We start from the raw sequence: 19,178 nt of genomic DNA on the forward strand, positions 1-19,178 counted from the left end.
AAATAATTGATAAATTTTAACATTGTAATATGAAAGATCATCAACAATATTTCTTACTTGTACACAGTGTTATTTTTGCAAATAATCGTCTCAATAAACTATGTGCATTTTATCAATATGACAATGAAGAACCAACATACAAATTTGTTGGTATTTCTGATAAATGGACTCGAGAATGGGAGGAAAAGAATAGAAAACAAAATAAAAATAACATGATGCATTCAATTATCAAATGCATAATAGAAATACCATCCAAAATCTTTTCATATTTTAAAGGATACGAATCTATTGAAACCACACCAGCAAATCCATCTTTCACATATAAAGAGAATGATCCTTTCGTTCCACTCTGTTAATATGGACAGTCTTTAAAAAATTTATTGGAAAAGATTTGAATAAAGCTTCAATCTCATAATTTTTTATGATTAAAATCAAATCTATTAATTCCTAAAATAATGATTGCTTCAAATCCGCAATTTCATGTTTTTTATTTGCCTAATTTTTTTTCCTAAAAACTATTGTTCATCATGGTCTACAACACAAATACATGATTAGATTTTCATTTCTTTGTTTACAAATTTTAAATTTTTTTTATGGAACCTATAGAATTGCGTCCGTCTGTTCTATATTATGGTATTATACCAGTAGCAGACAGACCAATTTCCCAGGAAATTATTATAACAAATCGGAGTACAAGCTCAATGCTGATAAAATTTAATAAAGTTTCGTCAAATTTCTTCCGGTTTACACATTTTAATAAAATTGTAAAAGCGCAGCGTAAAACTGGATTTGATATCTTTTATAATGGACAAAAACTCGATAATCTGACTCTTCATCCACAACAATCTGTGGAAGTTAGTTGTGTTATTCTTCCATCTCAAATTAAGCAGTCATTACCAATAACAATTGATATTCCGATAGATGCATTTGAATTTGATGAAGAATATGCAGATTCTTCCGGTGATGGCGAATTTTTAGATGAAGAATCTGATACAGAACCGCTTTATTCAACAAAGGCGACTTTAACAATTAACGCTATTCTGTCTTCTGCATCGTATGCCATTGAACCAAACATTTTATACTTAAATAATTGCAAAATCAATCAGACACAAACGAGAAAAGTAACATTACGCAATTTATGCGACTCAACGCTTCCAATTATGATACATTCAGTTCCAGAAATTGAAGTTTTTACTCCATCTTTACAAAATTACATCTGTTTACCACCAATGAAGTCAGTAGAGATCACTTTGAACCATACACCAACGACTCTTGGCCTTTTTGAGCACATAATACCTTTCGATTGTTTGATCAAAAATGATACTCCTCAAGCTTTAAGGATAATGACAGCTGTTTCACCAGAAACGATTCCACATAATTTTCCAGTTATACATCCCTCTGAAGAATTAATAGATTTCGGTCAAGTTTACGCAGGAGAAGAATGTGAAACAGAATTATTCATAGAAAACAAAAGTGACATCACATATAAACTGCATATGTGTTCTCTTGTTGAATCGTATTTAGATTTGCCATCCAGCGTTCACGCGTCTTTGACAACGTCATTTCAACAAATTATCGATTCCTATTCGAAAAAGAGCCTTCCTACCTTGTTTTTCAAGACCACATCTATGTCAAAATCATCAGATGATATCGAAATTGTCTTAGATTCAAAGTCTACAACGTCAATAAAATTATATTACACTCCAACATTCAACAAACAAGCTCCTATTAATGAATTTCATCGCAGATCATTTATCATGATCTTAAAATTCATAGATACTGTTTCTGAAAAAAGTTATCGAAAATTTTTACTTTGCAGCGCTAATGTTTGCCATTCCCATGTTAGCATTAATCCAGGCAACATGGATTTCGGCGATACTGTCGTTGCAAATACGTTCAAATCAGCTACAGTGATGATTTCTAATTTATCTCCTCTCCCAACAACAGTAAAAGCCACGTCGAGCTCAAGAGCGATTGCTTGCTCGCCAATACCAGTCACAGTACCTCCTCTTTCTGAAGTTCCTTATAGTTTTAATTTTTATCCAAGAAAAGTTAACCCAGAATACACAGGACAGATCACATTTGTCAACGAAAGGAACCCAAACAACATAATCAACTTCTCAGTGTCAGCAATTGTCGTTGCTGGCCAGAAAGAGTCAATTCATTCAATTTCTTATTCACTTTCAATAGATAAGAACCCAATTAACTTCATTAATTTCAGGAATGTTGTTTCCTCGTTCCCTGCCATCAAAGAAGTAACAATTAAGAACAAAACTAAAGATCCTTTGACATTATTAATAAAATCGAACAACCCAGATGTTATATCCATCTGGATAGACCAATCTTCCAACCAGCCATCCACTCCAAGAGTCCCTAAAACCCTTCCTGCTGAGATTTCTAAATCTTCAAAGCTCCTCACAGACTTTACAAAACCGTCAAATTTCAGAGCACTTTACGAGTCAATGCGATTAAATTCAGACTTTTTCCACGACATGTATACACTATTTCCAGAGCATAAATCGTCCGAAATCGTCGACCATTTTACTTTACAAAAAGAATCTTTCAAAGATCTCACAAAAGACAACGATAAAACTAAGAACATTACCGGCAAACAAATTACTATTCCACCATCCTCCAAACTCCAGGTTTTCGTAGTTTGTATTGCAGATAAAGGAGAAAATCCGAATATGTTCATGCACAGAAGGTATTCTCTTAGTATTATCATGCCTAATGTTGTTGATTGTGAGCCATATTTGCTTCCTATCAGCTTAAATGTCGCTACAGCTTCGATTTTCCTAAATTCCAGATCATTAAATTTCGGAGCTTTCAAAGTAAACACGAAAACACAACATGACATCCTTGCATCCAATGAGTCATGTGTTCCTGCACCATTTAGAATCAAATGCGAGTCTCCTTTGAACATAGACAAGCATAACATTGGAATAATCATTCCTTTGTCAAATATCAGAGTTCCTTTCACTTTTGCACCGGTTGTTGATGGTTCTTTCCACAAGATTATCAAAGTAATTAACGTATTAAACGAAGACGAACAACTGGAAATAGCTGTGAAAGCGAATGTTGAGAGAGTAACCAATTTCATTATTCATCCTTCTGAAATTGATTTCGGAAAAGTGACAGCAGGAATTTGTTCTGTTTCCATTCCTATTTTTATCACAAATACAAGTCAGAACAACAACGAATTCACGTTCAGCCATGCCACTAAGGAATTCCAGTTCTGCAAGCCATTGATCATGTTTAAGATCAAAGAATTGAGTGAACGAGCATCAACAGACGCGATGAATCTTCAAGTTGAAAAACTGAAACGAAAACAGAAGATTTTATTACGAAAGAAGAAGATGGAACGTGTTGAAACCATCCAACACATGATTGATGATTTAATGTCATCACTTAAAATCCGCGAATCACAAACGAAACTTAAACAATTAGGTGCAAAATTCCTTGACTGCTTGTTAATTAATGCCGAACCATTACAAGTTTATTGCATTGAATTACAGTTAATTCCATCATTAGGTGTTGGTCGTCGTTTACCATTCGACGTTGGTATCAATGGTACGGTTATTGTATACGAGAAAGCTAAGACAGAGACGGAGATCATGATCAAATACAAAGCACACATTGTTCCACAACCACAACGTATCTTAGATGCCGTTTTAGTTCATTCAGTTAATGTTGAACCAAGTTCATTAGATTTTGGTCAAGTTTATGTTCACGAAGCGATCAAACGCAAACTCACCGTTACTAATGTTTCTAACACACAACAGAACATCTGGTTCAGTGCAAACAGTTCGAGTGATGCTATCATTACAACTAAGTTTGGTGAATATTTCTTGAAATACAACGAAAGTATTGAGATTCCATATGAAATCTTCTTCATCCAACCAGGTCGAATTGTTAAAGAGATCAACATCACAACACAGACATCATCCCAGAAGATCCAATTAACAGCACAATGTTGTTATCACGATGTTCTTTCATTCTCCGGTTTGATTGATGATACTATTGATTACCAAACTATTCCATTGACATCATTGCGTATTTTAGAAGAACGAAAAGTTTTCACCGTTACAAACATCACAGACAACAATGTTTATGTTTATATCCAAAACAAAAACACGAAGGATATCTTGATCTACGAGAAAGATCCTAAAGCTCCACTTATCAAACCATTCTGTTTGCAATCTAAACACAATGTTTTACTTAATGTTTTGTTGAAACCAGAAATCGACCGCGAAAGTTATCATAATTACAAATCAACTGTTATCGATGAACAGATCAACATCACATGTTTCGAAACCGAAGAAGAAGCATCTGCCTTCTCGGCACTGAACAGTGATGATCCCGATTGTATCTTCCAGAAAATTATCAAAATCAAAGCTATTATTGGTCGTATTGGTTTGTTGACATCCGACACATTTAGTTTGTTCAAATGTGTTAGTTCATCCAACGAACAAATCGACATGAAGATGACCATCAAGAACCGATCTACACACATTCCTATTACAGTCATTGCTAGTGCTGTTCAAGGCTTGAGTTTGTCGGATTATGTATTTAATTTGGAAGGTCGTAAATGTGGTACATATTCACACGAATTCAGTTTAACATATAGTCCAAGCAGTTTAGGTATTAACGAAGCTCAGATTCGATTCACGACTAATGGCAATCAAAGCTATTCTAAGTCAGTTACTATCTCAGCATTTGTTGATCCTAAGCTTATCAAAACTAATCTTGGTAAACACGATAATGGATCCGATTTGTTGAACATTGGTGGTATTTACGTCCAGAACGGTAAACCAATTTTCCAAGATCTTTCATTTGAAGTTACAAATATCTCTAATATTCCAATCCGCTTCGAGATCCAAGAACTCCAAAAGAAATTCTTTTTGCGACAAAAAGAAACAACTAAAGTTACATTCCAATTCCCATTTTCAACCGATTTTTATAATCCACAAGAACCAGATTTCTCATATCGAATGTTTGTCTACAATTTTTTGACGAAACAAGTGATCAAAGTCATTTATTTAGTTGGATACTTTTCCACATCCATTGGTATTTTAGATCACGATTCTATCAGTTTCGAACGCTTTGGTGAAGTTAATCATTGGATCCACAAGAAAGAATTCTGTTGTATTGTTAATCAGTCTAAGATTCCTCTTCATCTCCACTTAGTTTCCACACCAAATTATGTTGATGTTCCAACCGAAATCGGGCCTATCGAAAACAACGGTAAATATGAATTAGAGATCATTCCAAAAATCGACGAACTTCGTAATGTTGAAGGGGAAGTCAATACGCAAATCCGATATATCAACACTAACAACATCAGCAACATATTAATCATGAATGTTAGTTTCAACATTTCAGCTAGTTTCATCCGATTGGAACAAATTGATTCATTCAAATGGCTTAGCTTTTCTGCCCTTCCTTCTAAAGCTATCAAAGATTTCAAGGATATCGAAGGCGAACTTGTTAGTTCAACATGGTTTTCAGTTGTTTCTACTATGGATGTTGAAACTACAGTCAATCTTTGTATTGATCTTTTGCGTCAAGATGATTTAACTATCGAACTTTTTGGCCGTGCTAGTGGTCGTCCTCTTCAACAACTTGTTCTTCAACCTAATGAACGATTTGAGATCCGTATCAAAGTTACAATGAAACAAGGGAAGAAACTTGATGAGAAAGATCCATATTTAGGCGACATTGTCTTCGAACACGATGGCTCCGAATCATTATCTATGCCATTAGTTTATTCACCAACAGACGAAACTAACAATGAACAATCTAACAACCAACAACAGAATTCACAACAAAATATTCAAGTTAATAGTAATTCCCAAAATCAGAATCCAACTAATTCATCGGAACCGAAACCAGAACTTTTATAATTTCCTTTTCTTTTCTTTTTCTAAATTTGTTATTTTTTGTTTTATTTCATTTCTTTTTATATAAGTATATTATTAACATTTTATAGCTTGATTTCAGTTCCAGATATTAAATTGATTTTGGAGATTTTGTTTCAATTTTTGAAATTTGTATATGATATTGACCAGAGAATTTTCATTATTTTACAATGAAAGTTAAAAGTTCTGAAAAGCTGAAAATTCAATAGATTTTTTCCAATCTCAGATATTCTTTTATAGTAAAAAAGATTAGCAGCTCTATTAAGTACTATACAATGATTTAATGTAACTTTTTGCGAACAAAAAAAAAGATTATTGTCACTTTTATAAATTTTCGCCGAATCACCTCCATCGTGATTCGGCAAGAAATAGGTCATTTTTAAAGTATGACTGGAGTGATTCATATGATGGTATTGCTTCACCAACTGATAAAACATCACCTCTTCCTTCAGGGAACAACTATTACTTCAAAGAATGCCAAGTTTTTAATTCTCAATCCAGTGTCATATATCTTTCATCTAGCACAGATAATAGAAAAGTTCTTGCAGAAAATTCTATTTTTGTTAATTGTCGCAGTTCAAAAACTACAATTCTTTACCAAAATAAAGGACAAAGTGTCCAATCTCGAATTTGCTCTCGAAATAATGCATATAATGGCTTTGGTAGTCATTCATATACATATTGTACTAATCAAGCCGGTTTCAAAAATTTCATGAACGAAACAACAATTTTTGATATAAATATTGGTTCAGGCGGTACATCTATTGATCATAATAAAGGAGATATAATTGTAGATAAAACAAATTTTTCTTTTTCTACTTCACTAGTTCCTTCAATTTTAATCAGAAATGGAGTAAATGTTAGTAAAGTTTCTTTTAATTCGATTATTAACAACACAGCAACTAGTTGGATAGTTGCAGTACATCAATCTACAAATAGTATAGATTATAGATGCAATTTCATTGGGAATACTTGCAAAAATGTTATTGATCAAGAAGTAGATGGCTCACTACAAGTTATTGAATGCATAATCATTGATAATTCCATTTCTCAATCGATCTTTGGCATTTACGGAGGATCTCTTGAAGCTATTCATTGCTTTTGTGAAAATTCAAACAATAACTTTGGAGCAGTTACCACGTCATCAACCCCAACAATTCGATTTGAAAATGCATTAAGACATTTAAGTACCGCAATTTGTCAAGCGAATTTAAAACTTATCGATAAAAAAAGTCAAAATATTTCATCCAGATATGCTCAGTATGATACAGATCTTTTGTTAGGAATTATAATGATTATTAATCTTTATGATTATTCTAAATAAAATGAAAAATAACATTAATACAATTATTTTTCTTTAGGAGGTTGATAATCATATAATCATTTGTTATCCTAATTGATTAAATTTTGTGAAATAATTATTTTTGAAATTTATTCATTCCACAAAGGAATTCCAGTTCTGCAAGCCATTGATCATGTTTAAGATCAAAGAATTGAGTGAACGAGCATCAACAGACGCGATGAATCTTCAAGTTGAAAAACTGAAACGAAAACAGAAGATTTTATTACGAAAGAAGAAGATGGAACGTGTTGAAACCATCCAACACATGATTGATGATTTAATGTCATCACTTAAAATCCGCGAATCACAAACGAAACTTAAACAATTAGGTGCAAAATTCCTTGACTGCTTGTTAATTAATGCCGAACCATTACAAGTTTATTGCATTGAATTACAGTTAATTCCATCATTAGGTGTTGGTCGTCGTTTACCATTCGACGTTGGTATCAATGGTACGGTTATTGTATACGAGAAAGCTAAGACAGAGACGGAGATCATGATCAAATACAAAGCACACATTGTTCCACAACCACAACGTATCTTAGATGCCGTTTTAGTTCATTCAGTTAATGTTGAACCAAGTTCATTAGATTTTGGTCAAGTTTATGTTCACGAAGCGATCAAACGCAAACTCACCGTTACTAATGTTTCTAACACACAACAGAACATCTGGTTCAGTGCAAACAGTTCGAGTGATGCTATCATTACAACTAAGTTTGGTGAATATTTCTTGAAATACAACGAAAGTATTGAGATTCCATATGAAATCTTCTTCATCCAACCAGGTCGAATTGTTAAAGAGATCAAAGTTACAATATTTTTACTTAAGGCGAGTTATGATTTTCATTGATAATTTGCACCATGGGAAACAAGAATATCAATAATTTCTTTATTATTTTCATCAGAAGCAACTTGAAGAGGTGTTCTTCCTCTGCCATCTTTTTCATTGATATTTGCACCGTGTGAAATAAGAAACTCAACTATTTCTTTATTTTTGTTTTCTGTTTCAACATCACCAAATAATGATTTATAAAAAGCTATCTGATGGAGGGCTGTATCTTCATATTTATCTTTTTCATTGATATTTGCACCATATCTGAGAAGGAGTTTAACTATTTCTAAATTATGATAGGATACTGCATTTATTAGACATTTATGCCCACAATAGTCTCTGTAATTAACGGAGGATCCATGTGAAAGAAGTAGTTCAACTAATTCTGTATTATCAAGATATGTTGCAATCACAAGAGCAGTTTCTCCTTTTTCATCTTTTAAATTGACATTTGCACCATGTGAAATAAAAAGTTTGACTATTTCTTTGCTGCCATCGTGTACTGCTAGATGAAGAGCTGTACTTTCATTGATATTTGCACCATGTGAAAGAAGAATTTTAAAAATTTCCAGACTATCAATAAGAACTGCTTCATGAAGAGCTGTTACTTCATCATTATCTTTTTCATTGATATTTGCACCTCGTGAAATAAGAAACTCGACTGTTTCTTTACAATTAGAGCGTGCTGCTTTATGGAGTGCAGTGCTTCCAAATATATCCTTTGCGTTGATATTTGCACCAAGTGAAAGAAAATATTCACAAAGAGATGGAGTATTAAAAATAGATGAATAGACAAAACATTTGGTGATATCATTAGTTTGATCATAATAGACTAAGAATGCATCAAGATTATTGTAAAATCCACAGTATTCTAAATCGATATCTATATTGTATTCATTCATCAAGAATGTAACAAAATCAATGTTGTGTGAAATAATTGCATGTTTCATGCATTGATAATTTGGTTTTTGATATTTCAAACATTCACTCATGATCTCTTTGTTTCCTCCTAAAAATGATAATTCTAGACATGATTGTGTTATTTCTGAGTTAAATTTAGATCGTAATAACTTGAAACAATCAACTGCTCCATGATAACAACATAATTCAAGTAATGAATACTTATTGTATGAAAACGCTTGTATTGGATATAATTGGCTAGAAAGTTTTTGATTTTTATCAAATTCTTCTTGTTCTGTGAAAAAGATGAATTTTTCAAGATCGTTATACATAATTGCTCTGTAAATAGTATTTTCTGAATGAATATCGAGATTTCTAGTATTAAAATGTTTGACATAACGTGATTGGTTTAAAATAATTCCATATTCTTTATTAAATAAGTATGTTGAAATATCTGGAATGGGTTTGACCTCTTTTACTTGATATTCATCAGTGATGAGTTTAGCAAGTTTCAGGTATGACTTTGCATAGCGGTTATTATACGGAATTATTATTAAAATAGACTTCGCAATAGTTTTGGGAGATATATTCTGTGAATCAATCAAGTTTGTTTTGATCATTTTGTAAATCGAGTTTAATTCATCGTCATTATCGGTTTTTAACTGATATAATGCAGTGAATGAATCAATGTGGTATTTATAGATGCTTTTCAATTCACTGTATTTCTTTGGATTATTAATATCATCAGACATAAAAAAATAAGGAATTTCTCAGACCAAACAATATCTATCGTCATCAGGATGTTGAAACTACAGTTAATCTTTGTATTGATCTTTTGCGTCAAGATGATTTAACTATCGAACTTTTTGGTCGTGCTAGTGGTCGTCCTCTTCAACAACTTGTTCTTCAACCTAATGAACGATTTGAGATCCGTATCAAAGTTACAATGAAACAAGGGAAGAAACTTGATGAGAAAGATCCATATTTAGGCGACATTGTCTTCGAACACGATGGCTCCGAATCATTATCTATGCCATTAGTTTATTCACCAACAGACGAAACTAACAATGAACAATCTAACAACCAACAACAGAATAGTCAACAATAAGAGCTCTTACAAATGCAACAAATCCTTGTTTTAATAGTAAAAAAGTATTATTGAAGCGCATCAATTCGGCTATGTACTTATTCATATCCTGCTATATTTACTCTTGTGTTTGAATAAACATAATTTTTATTTTACATCATATCTTCCTGAAAATCTTCCCAAACTTAAATAATTTACTTCCGAAATAGAAATTAACTTCCAAATCGGCATCACTAGTTCTATATCATAATTTTCTTCATAAAAAAATTAAAAATTTTAGGTCCAAAAATAATTCATCTTTTGTTGCGAAATATATTTTATACCTGTTTTAGTTATGAAATCATCTATTTAATTTGTTTATATTTTAAAAAGGAAAAAATCCTAATCTCCTTATGCTACGGGCGTGGTGTAGTTCTTCACAAAAAATTTTTGATATTTATGTGTTCCCCGCCCAACACTGTTTGTACTTTTTAAAGTTTTTTTGTAGTTTAATAGTTACGTCTTATGCATTGCAAACCAAAAATTCTATTTATTTCTCTAATATAATTTTGGTGCGGTTTTGATAAAATCATCATCTTCATTAAATTGTTCTGCAAATATATTGTCACCCAAATTGTTTTATTTTTAATCAAAATAATAAATGTTTTATTTTTAATATAATCCTTCGCCGTTAAATTCATATTACATCATTTGCCTATTATTATTTCATTACAATCATTACAAAATACACATTATTAGATTTGGGAATTCAATAACTCAACTTATTCACAAGATGTAAATCAGATCTCAAAATCCTGCATTAGGTTTGAAATATCTCTATTATACAAATAAATCTTACAGGCTCAATATTATATTCTATCAGTATTAGCCAAATAGTATGAAAATTTATTAAATTATTTGAATTACAAAAAACCTATCCTTTTAACAGCATTGATCCTAAAATTTTCTCATTTTAGAGGTTTTTGATGTTAAAATCTGTAATTTAATCAACTTTCGTTACATTTGCAATTATTTCGATTATTACTGAAAACTGTTATATCATTCTATATAATAAACCATACTACTCGACTCGCTCTTGTTACCATTTGAAATATTTACTTTATATCTCTTGTAGATATTCTAGAAAAATGCTTTTAATACACGATGTTTTTTAACGTACATTTTAATCGTCGTGTCCATAGCTTTTACAGTTCACCTTAAGTGTGCACGGGAGACGATAAGTCGCCCTCAGAAAAGCACTTTTAAGATTAATATATTGGATGCTTCGAAACGTTCCATTCCACATATTGCAACACAATTAAGGTTAATTTTGAGTAGTTTACCTATCATCGCCCGGGCACCTTTAATTCAATTTTTAGAATTTAGAGTTGAGTGATGAAATATTAATATCGTAACTCGATGATTAAAGTAATTATAAATTATTTGTGTCACTTTTCTAAATTTTTACAAAATTTTAAAATTTTCAATGAATATATTCCGAGACTATCGAATCGTACAAAATCAAGTTCTTACCGATGAGTTTATCAAACGAAGCCTTATAGCACTCAAAGTTCAACTTGGCGTTTCTTCAAAACAAATTTATCCAAAAGGGTCTATTTCAGTTTCTGACGACTGTTTTATTATTGCTATCCTTAATAAACTTAATTCATTCATTATTGCAAAGGTTTATGTTGTTATGGATTATGAAATGCTCCCAGGAATGGTGAAATACCCACCAAGACATTATTTTACAGTTAGTGCCGTTGTCACAGTTGCAAAAGAGTTTACATCAGTTGTGCATATGCTCAATGCTGTTGCAGCCCAGAAAAAAATATCCCCCTAATTATGCAATTAGTGACGAAATTAAAGTTTTCAATGGTTATATTGGCTGTTACTATGATTCTTTTTCATATAAGAAGGATGTATTATTGACCCTACATGACAAAGATGATCCTGAAGAAATAATTTTAAGAAGTGTTTATTATATAAGCTACAATGATGATCCTAGAAATAGAATCACCGTATGCAAAAAATGCGGTACTCATACTACCAAATATCAGTACATTAAAGAGCTTCGTCGATTTGATTTAAGAGAATGGCAAAAACATGTTTATTATCCATTCGAAAAAATGCTCCAAATCTAGATGAACACATCCAATGTATAATAATTTTTTTATATTTGACCGTTCAAAAAAACTTATTTTGATTCTTATTTTTTCTTTTCTATAAAATAACCATGTGTTTTGAGTTGGTAAGTAAGAATAAATGATTTTAACATGCTTAGATATACAGGCTTGATATGATTGCGCTTACAATTATTTTGGAATAAATTTAATCTTTCAAAATAATTAATCATTTCTATTTTTTTATCTGAAATCAATCAATACTTTTTTAAAAGGCTACAACATCACTTGTTCGAGCTCTTCTGCAAAATAAAATAATATTATTAAAAAAATATTAAATTAAATATACAAACAAAAATTTAAAAATATAACAATAATATTCATGGTATGAAATAACCCTGACAAATGAAGAAAAATTATTATTAAATTAAAATAATTTTTCGACAGAAAAACTGGAAAAGGCCTAAAGAACAGGATCTAGAGGAGGGAAAGGCTTTCCGCTTGGCAATACGATGTCTCTGTGGAATAATTCGTTGAAACAAGGGTGAGCCATGGCTTGTTCCGCAGTAATTCGTTCATTTGGATTGTATATAAAGCATTTCTTGAGGAGATCAATCAAATCTGGAGGGGTATGACCAGGTAATACTTTTTCCAAAGTAGTTTCTTGTTGAACGTCAGTAGGAACTGAATTTCCATGCGCGTAATCTGCAAAATCTTCCGGATTTGGCTGTCCGAAGATCTTAATAATGGCGTTTATTTGGCCATTTGATGTTTCAGAGACAAACAAAGGGGAAGCTGAGTTTATAGCCTCAGCAATAACGCATCCTGACGCCCAAATATCTATTGGCGGCCCGTAAACTTGGCAGTCTAATATCAATTCCGGAGCTCGATAAAATCTCGACGCAATGTAAGAAACGGATTTATCGCCTGGCTTAATGATTTTAGCCGATCCGAAGTCGCAGATTTTAAGAACACCTGTCTCCTGGTTGACAAGCAAGTTTTGTGGCTTGATGTCGCGATGAACAATTCTACGCTTGTGGAGATACCTTAATCCCGCGAAAAGTTGATAGCTGAAGAGCTTGATGTATAGAATAGGTACATATAAGCGCTGATTTCTGTAATTTAATGTAAAATCGTAAAGAGTCATTGGATAATAATCCATTACAATATTTAAGAAAATTTCGCCTTTCTTTCGACCTTGTATTCTAAAAGAATCACGTAATGTTATGCAATTATGATGTTTGATTGTCGAAATTATATCAAGTTCTCTATTTTTGTATCTGGGGTCAATTAACACTTTTTTGATGGCTACAACATCACCTGTTGGAGCCCTGGCACAAAATACAACGCCAAAGGCTCCTTTGCCAATGATATTTAGAGGATTATAATGACCATTTGCGCGAGGAGAAGTTAAAGCGGTCGAGGACTTCTTTTTATTTTTAATCATCATTGCTCCTCTAACGCGAAAGGAACTCATACGATAACCACTCTTTATATCATTCATTAATTTTTTTTAGTTTCTGTTTTTAATTTGAAAGTAGAAAAAAATTTACTATCGTCACTTATTGAATTTTTTTGATTTTCAATAAATTTTTTTCGATGATTTATGAGTGATTTATAAATTATATGAGTACATCAATATTTTCCGATTTTTTCGTTTTTGAAATAATTATAGGTCGGAAGAGTAGTATATGATGCGGGTTGTGTGACTTTTTTTGTAATCGTAAGAATTCTCACATAATTGAATGATTTTTGAACATACTTCCGAATAGCAGATTTTAAAAATTTATGAATAATTTATAAAAAGTTTTTATTCCTACAATTCCTATATTACCATTAATAAAAAGAATATATTTTTGACGAAGTGAAGATTCGCACTTCGTCACAAAACTCCGAAAAAATAAAGTTAGATTTTGTTATTTAATATAAAATGTATGGAAAAAGAATAATATCTGATTTTGAACATTATTTGATTGATTTACTAATTGATCCACAAAGCTGTTGTAAAATTAATTTTGAATTTAAAATTAAAGGAACCGTAAATTTTGTATTTATTTATCACTTAAAAGAATATGACCGATATCATAATTTGATATATGAAACTAATATAATATTTGAAGATAACAAACTTACAAGCTTCGAACATGAAAATGATATAATATTCGAAGATGAAAAAAAGAAAGAGATTGAAAAGCAATTCAATGAATGCCTTTTAAATACATATGCGCACATTATAAGACATAAAATGAAATTAATTCCTTATTAATCAAAAATATTTTTATCTTTATATAAAGATGACAAATAGAAAAATAATTTTTATCTGATAGAAATAATACCTACAAATGACGGTATATAAAAAATTGACTTCTTACGTAAAATTAAAACTAAGTTAAATTTATTTTTTTTATTTTTTATTTTATAATAAATGAGTATAACAACTAATTCATTGAAATCTTTAAAGTTCACTAATTCAGAATTAGAAAATATTTTAGAAAATTTTGGAGACGGTTCTTATCCAACATATATGCAGAATGTGAAAGAGTTTTCCAGATTGTTGAATGAATTTAAATATAACGGACCAATTACTAAAAAGGCTATAATGAGATATTTATATCCCAAAAAAGTTGAAAAACAGGAGAATATTCCTCTTTATGGTCCAGAGGACCTGGGCTCAGAGAGCCTTGAAACACCTCCTGAATATTTTGAAGAAAAAATTAAACAAGATGAATATTATAACGATGAGATTGAGAAATTGGAACAATTAAGAAATGAAATAGATGAAAGAATTAGTGAATTGAGAAATGCTGAGAATGAAGTAGAGGGTTTAATGAATATCCCAGCTTCAGAATCAGAAGTTCAAAAATCACATGAGGAAAGATATAAAAATTACTTTTTGGAATCTACTAAAAATTTATTAGATGGTGATATTGACGAAACACTTTCAGAAGAAGGCACAAAATTTATTCATAAACATAAGCTTCAGTTTATTGACGATGGAGATTATCCATGTATATTACTTTCACCTCCTCTTGATTCTGAAAAATTCAAAAAAGCACTGAAAAATGTAACATATGCAATAAATACGATTAAGAAAGAAGACCATGATATTTACACAAATTATTATTTAAATAAATGTACAGGTGTTGATAAAGTTTTTGATTTGTTAGATAAAATATCAAAGAAACAATTGGTACATATAAAATTTTATGCGATTGTGGTTTCATTATTGAAGATACCAATAATGTTTCATATGAAAGAACAGCACCGAAGGAAGACGAAGTGGAAAGGTCTATACCATTCGTTATTAAGAACATAAAAGATATGAAAACTTATAAACATTATATTTATTCATTTATTTCAGAAAAAATGGAAGCAACCCATAAAACATCTTCTCATCATTTTATAGCTATTCATACATTCCTTTTCAAAGTTGTGAAATTAAATAAGACAGGAATTAGATTTAATGTATCAGGGTACGCATTCTTGAGTAAATTAAAATGTATTCGTCACGTCGCAGATGATAAAAATTTATGTGTTCTTAATTCATTTTATGGACTTTAGCCCTGGACTCTCTGAGTCTCGGACTTTAAAAAAAATAAACTTTATTTTTATTTATTTTTTAATTTTTATTCTTACATAAATGAACAAAAATGGAACAGCTAAAATGAATGATAATCAAATAAGAGCCGAAGGTAGAAGGTTATTTAAACGCTTCTATAACATTCCTGATGGTGTTAATCCTAAAACTCGTAGAAGTTATTTAAATGAAGCCATAGATGCATATGAAGGATTTGACATTTCATCAGAAAGTGAGAGGTTAGCAAGAATGTTAAACGTTAATATTGATTTTTATTATTGTGACCCTCAACCAGAAGACGTAGACATTAACAAGGTAGACTTTCCATTAGTGGAATCAATAATGATAGATCCAGAATTTGAAACAGTAAATATTTTATTAACACAGAGTCCATGTGGAAAACTTCACGCTGACAGAATTACAGACGTTGAAGCACTCACAGGATATAAAGTTTGCCCCTTTTGCAAAGAAGAAGTATATTCTATCCGTGATGATCCAGAAAGGAAAAACCAAAGAAGATTTTTAAAACATTGTGAGAAATGTAAAGAAAATAATGGAAGATTAATTCAAGACGTTCAATTGCAAAACACACAACAACCATATGCACCACATATCACGAAACAGAAGATATATCAATGGCTATTAGCACATAATTTGCAGGAATATTATAAACCAACAAGATATTATATTACTTTTGACTTCGAAACATTAGAGACTAAAGAAGAACTTCAACTTTCTGAATGTGCAACTTTGAACGCTTACTTAAAACCATTTATGGTATCATCAACTGTCAAAATAAAGCCGCAAAGCGGCGAGGTCGTAGACCGTGATAAAACATTTACGAGGAATTTTTGCTTAACATCAAGTGATTCGTTCATCTCTGATTGGATTGAATTTTTATTTTCAACCTGTTCATTAGTTGCTAAATCAAATATTGAACAATATGAAGAATTAATGAATACATTAAATGAGAAACAAAAGGAAGCAATGAAAGAGCTTTTAGATGAAGAATTTAATAAAGTGAATATCATTGGTTTTAATTCGGGAAAGTTTGATTTAAATTTAATTCTTCGTGATTTAAATACTGCAAAATGGAAGATAAAATCAATGCTGGGTTCTTCTTCTCAATTTAAGCAAGTCATAGTAAAGAAAACAAACTGTCCATATGAATTAAGATTTATTGACATCAGAAATTATATAGCGGGTGGAACATTAGACCAATTCACTCAAGATTTCGGAAACAATAAATCACGTGTTAAATCCTTTTTCCCTTATCAATTCATCACATGGGAGAATTACGAAGATGAATTATATAAAAAGGAACCATTCACTCAAGATTCATTTTATTCAGCATTAACACAAGAAACAATATCCGATTCAGATTATCAAATATATCTCAATGATGCTAAAAATTTTGAGAATAGATTAGAATATTTTATTCATTATTGCAATAAAGACGTTGAAATTATGATTGACCCAATTGATAAAATTATCGAAGAAACATTTGTTTATAAAATTGACATGCTTCATAATCTTTCTTTATCATCGAATGCATCAATGATTCGTTACGCGTTAGCATATAAGAACTTCAATCCTAACGAAACATATCCAGAAGAAGAAAATGTGGAATCAAGTTTTGAATTAACGAAAAAGTATTGGAAATATAAAATTGATCATATAAGAAACAAGATGAAAAGGCGAAAAGAGATACCAAAAACAATGTTTCAATGGATGACTATCAATACTATCACGATTTAATCCTTTCATCTAAATGCAAAATGTGTGGTAAAGCGTTTACATATGTAAATAAACCAACATTGGATAGAATCGATAATGAAAAACCACATACCAAAGAAAATTGTCAGTTAATGTGTTGTTATTGCAATGTCGTAAAATCAAATAAAGATGAAGATGTTCAACGTTTAAGAATCAATTTAAGAAATTATGCATTAAAAAATAATTTACCAATGACTTTAGATTCAGTTGAAGCTTATCACATTCTCCGTAATGGAATTACTGGTGGTCTATCAAATGTTCAACATCGTGTTAATCTTAAAGGAATCACGCACATTAATAAACTTTCATATAATCCAGAAACTAAAACTGTATCAAATGAGGACACCACCAACATTATGACTCATTTCGTTGGAGTTGACTTTAATTCATTATATCCTTCATCATTTTCATCTAATCCTCATGATTTCATTCAATATACTGACCATAAAATGTATATGCCGGGAAGATTGAATGGTGTTATCATTTGTGATACAGCAACAAAGAAAGCAAAAGCACTGGGAATAATTAAGAAGAAAAATACTTTATTCGTGGCTGAAGTAAAGGGTCACATTGATGAAAAATACATTAATGATTACATAAACTTTTTACCGATAATAAGAAACTTAGATATTATCACAGATGAAAAAACAATTGGCAGTTTTATGTATAATTACATGAAATCAAACAATCTACCAGTTGACCAGAAACAGAGAAAATTAACTCAGTTAGCATCAACACACAACCAATATCAACCATTTTCTTCTTATTATCTTTGGTATCTAATAGACAGATTTCATTTTATCATTGATGACATTCAATCAATTTTAACATTTACGAAAAACACTTGTTTTAATGAATTTGCGAACAAATTTATGAACGAAAGACAAAAGGCTGAATTAGAAGGAAATAAAGGAAAAAGTTTATTTTGCAAGATTTCACTTAATGGATCATATGGTTACGATGCAATGAATACACAAAATTACGCAAAGACTAAAATAATGAATGCACAGAAGGCACGCGTTGCATGTATGTCAAATAAGTTTAAAAACATAAGAGAAATAGGTGAGGATACATATCAAGTGATGCTTAAAGATAGATTTTATAGATGTGATACATGTTTACAAGAGGCATTCTTCACTTTAGATAATGCTAAATACTGGTATTTGGTTTTCATTTATGATTTTATGTATAAATGCATGAATGTTAATCGTTTTCATTTCATTGAAGGTGATACTGATTCATCTTATTGGGCAATCGCTGGCGACTCAAATCTTCCTAACACTCAAGCATTTCAAGCAATTGTTACCGATAAACAATTTTATGATAAAAACATTTTCAAATTCGCACCATTTGATTTCTTCTGTTTTGATGAGAAATTTAAACATAAATTAAAGAATAAAGCTGAAGAAAAAGCACATGAGAAAAAATTATTGGGTTTAGCAATTGAGAAACAAGGTGATAACATGGTTGCTTTATGTCCTAAATGTTATACATCATTCAACGGTTCAATTGATGGAAGTGATTTTAAAAAGATTGCACAAAAAATGAAAGGTGTTAGTTTACGACAAAATAAACAATTAACACCTAAAAATTATTTGGATATAATAAATGATAAAGTTATTTTGATGGTCAGAATATTAATTT

General features: G+C 30.9%; 7 protein-coding genes and 2 pseudogenes across 9 annotated transcripts, besides 2 other annotated features; 7 read left to right on the forward strand and 2 right to left on the reverse strand.

Annotated features, from left to right (window-relative positions):
* Positions 1–593: 593 nt before the first annotated feature.
* Positions 594–6,028, forward strand: TVAGG3_1035940 (immunoglobulin-like fold protein family; the record flags this gene model as incomplete). Its single annotated transcript, XM_001580339.1, has 1 exon — positions 594–5,903. The coding sequence occupies one exon, from the start codon at positions 594–596 to the stop codon at positions 5,901–5,903; it is 5,310 nt and encodes a 1,769-aa protein (XP_001580389.1).
* Positions 6,029–6,630: 602 nt separating this feature from the next.
* Positions 6,631–7,570, forward strand: TVAGG3_1035950 (uncharacterized protein; the record flags this gene model as incomplete). Its single annotated transcript, XM_001580338.2, has 1 exon — positions 6,631–7,242. One exon carries the CDS (start codon positions 6,631–6,633, stop codon positions 7,240–7,242), a length of 612 nt encoding a protein of 203 aa, XP_001580388.1.
* Positions 7,571–8,103: 533 nt separating this feature from the next.
* On the reverse strand, positions 8,104–9,744 carry TVAGG3_1035960 (ankyrin repeat and SOCS box-containing protein 4 family; the record flags this gene model as incomplete). The annotated part of the gene is made up of 1 exon (XM_001580337.1): positions 8,104–9,744. One exon carries the CDS (start codon positions 9,742–9,744, stop codon positions 8,104–8,106), a length of 1,641 nt encoding a protein of 546 aa, XP_001580387.1.
* An 83-nt stretch (positions 9,745–9,827) lies between these two features.
* TVAGG3_1035970 (uncharacterized protein) lies at positions 9,828–10,100 on the forward strand (the record flags this gene model as incomplete). The annotated part of the gene is made up of 1 exon (XM_001580336.2): positions 9,828–10,100. The coding sequence occupies one exon, from the start codon at positions 9,828–9,830 to the stop codon at positions 10,098–10,100; it is 273 nt and encodes a 90-aa protein (XP_001580386.2).
* Positions 10,101–11,281: 1,181 nt separating this feature from the next.
* Positions 11,282–11,420: a mobile genetic element.
* A 124-nt stretch (positions 11,421–11,544) lies between these two features.
* Positions 11,545–11,901, forward strand: TVAGG3_1035990 (uncharacterized protein; the record flags this gene model as incomplete). Its single annotated transcript, XM_001580335.1, has 1 exon — positions 11,545–11,901. The coding sequence occupies one exon, from the start codon at positions 11,545–11,547 to the stop codon at positions 11,899–11,901; it is 357 nt and encodes a 118-aa protein (XP_001580385.1).
* Positions 11,902–12,077: 176 nt separating this feature from the next.
* TVAGG3_1036000 (STKc GSK3 domain-containing protein) lies at positions 12,078–13,879 on the reverse strand (the record flags this gene model as incomplete). Its single annotated transcript, XM_001580334.1, has 1 exon — positions 12,645–13,685. One exon carries the CDS (start codon positions 13,683–13,685, stop codon positions 12,645–12,647), a length of 1,041 nt encoding a protein of 346 aa, XP_001580384.1.
* Positions 13,880–14,111: 232 nt separating this feature from the next.
* Positions 14,112–19,178: part of a mobile genetic element that runs on past the window's edge.
* On the forward strand, positions 14,627–15,742 carry TVAGG3_1036020 (annotated as a pseudogene). The gene has a single exon. A coding segment is annotated over exon 1 (1,116 nt).
* Positions 17,280–17,766, forward strand: TVAGG3_1036030 (annotated as a pseudogene). The gene has a single exon. A coding segment is annotated over exon 1 (487 nt).
* On the forward strand, positions 17,990–18,968 carry TVAGG3_1036040 (DNA/RNA polymerases family; the record flags this gene model as incomplete). The annotated part of the gene is made up of 1 exon (XM_051255337.1): positions 17,990–18,968. A coding segment is annotated over one exon (979 nt), but the record flags the coding sequence as incomplete, so codon positions are not given.

Source organism: Trichomonas vaginalis, chromosome I, assembly GCF_026262505.1.
Source record: "Trichomonas vaginalis G3 chromosome I, whole genome shotgun sequence".
Taxonomy (NCBI): domain Eukaryota; phylum Parabasalia; order Trichomonadida; family Trichomonadidae; genus Trichomonas; species Trichomonas vaginalis.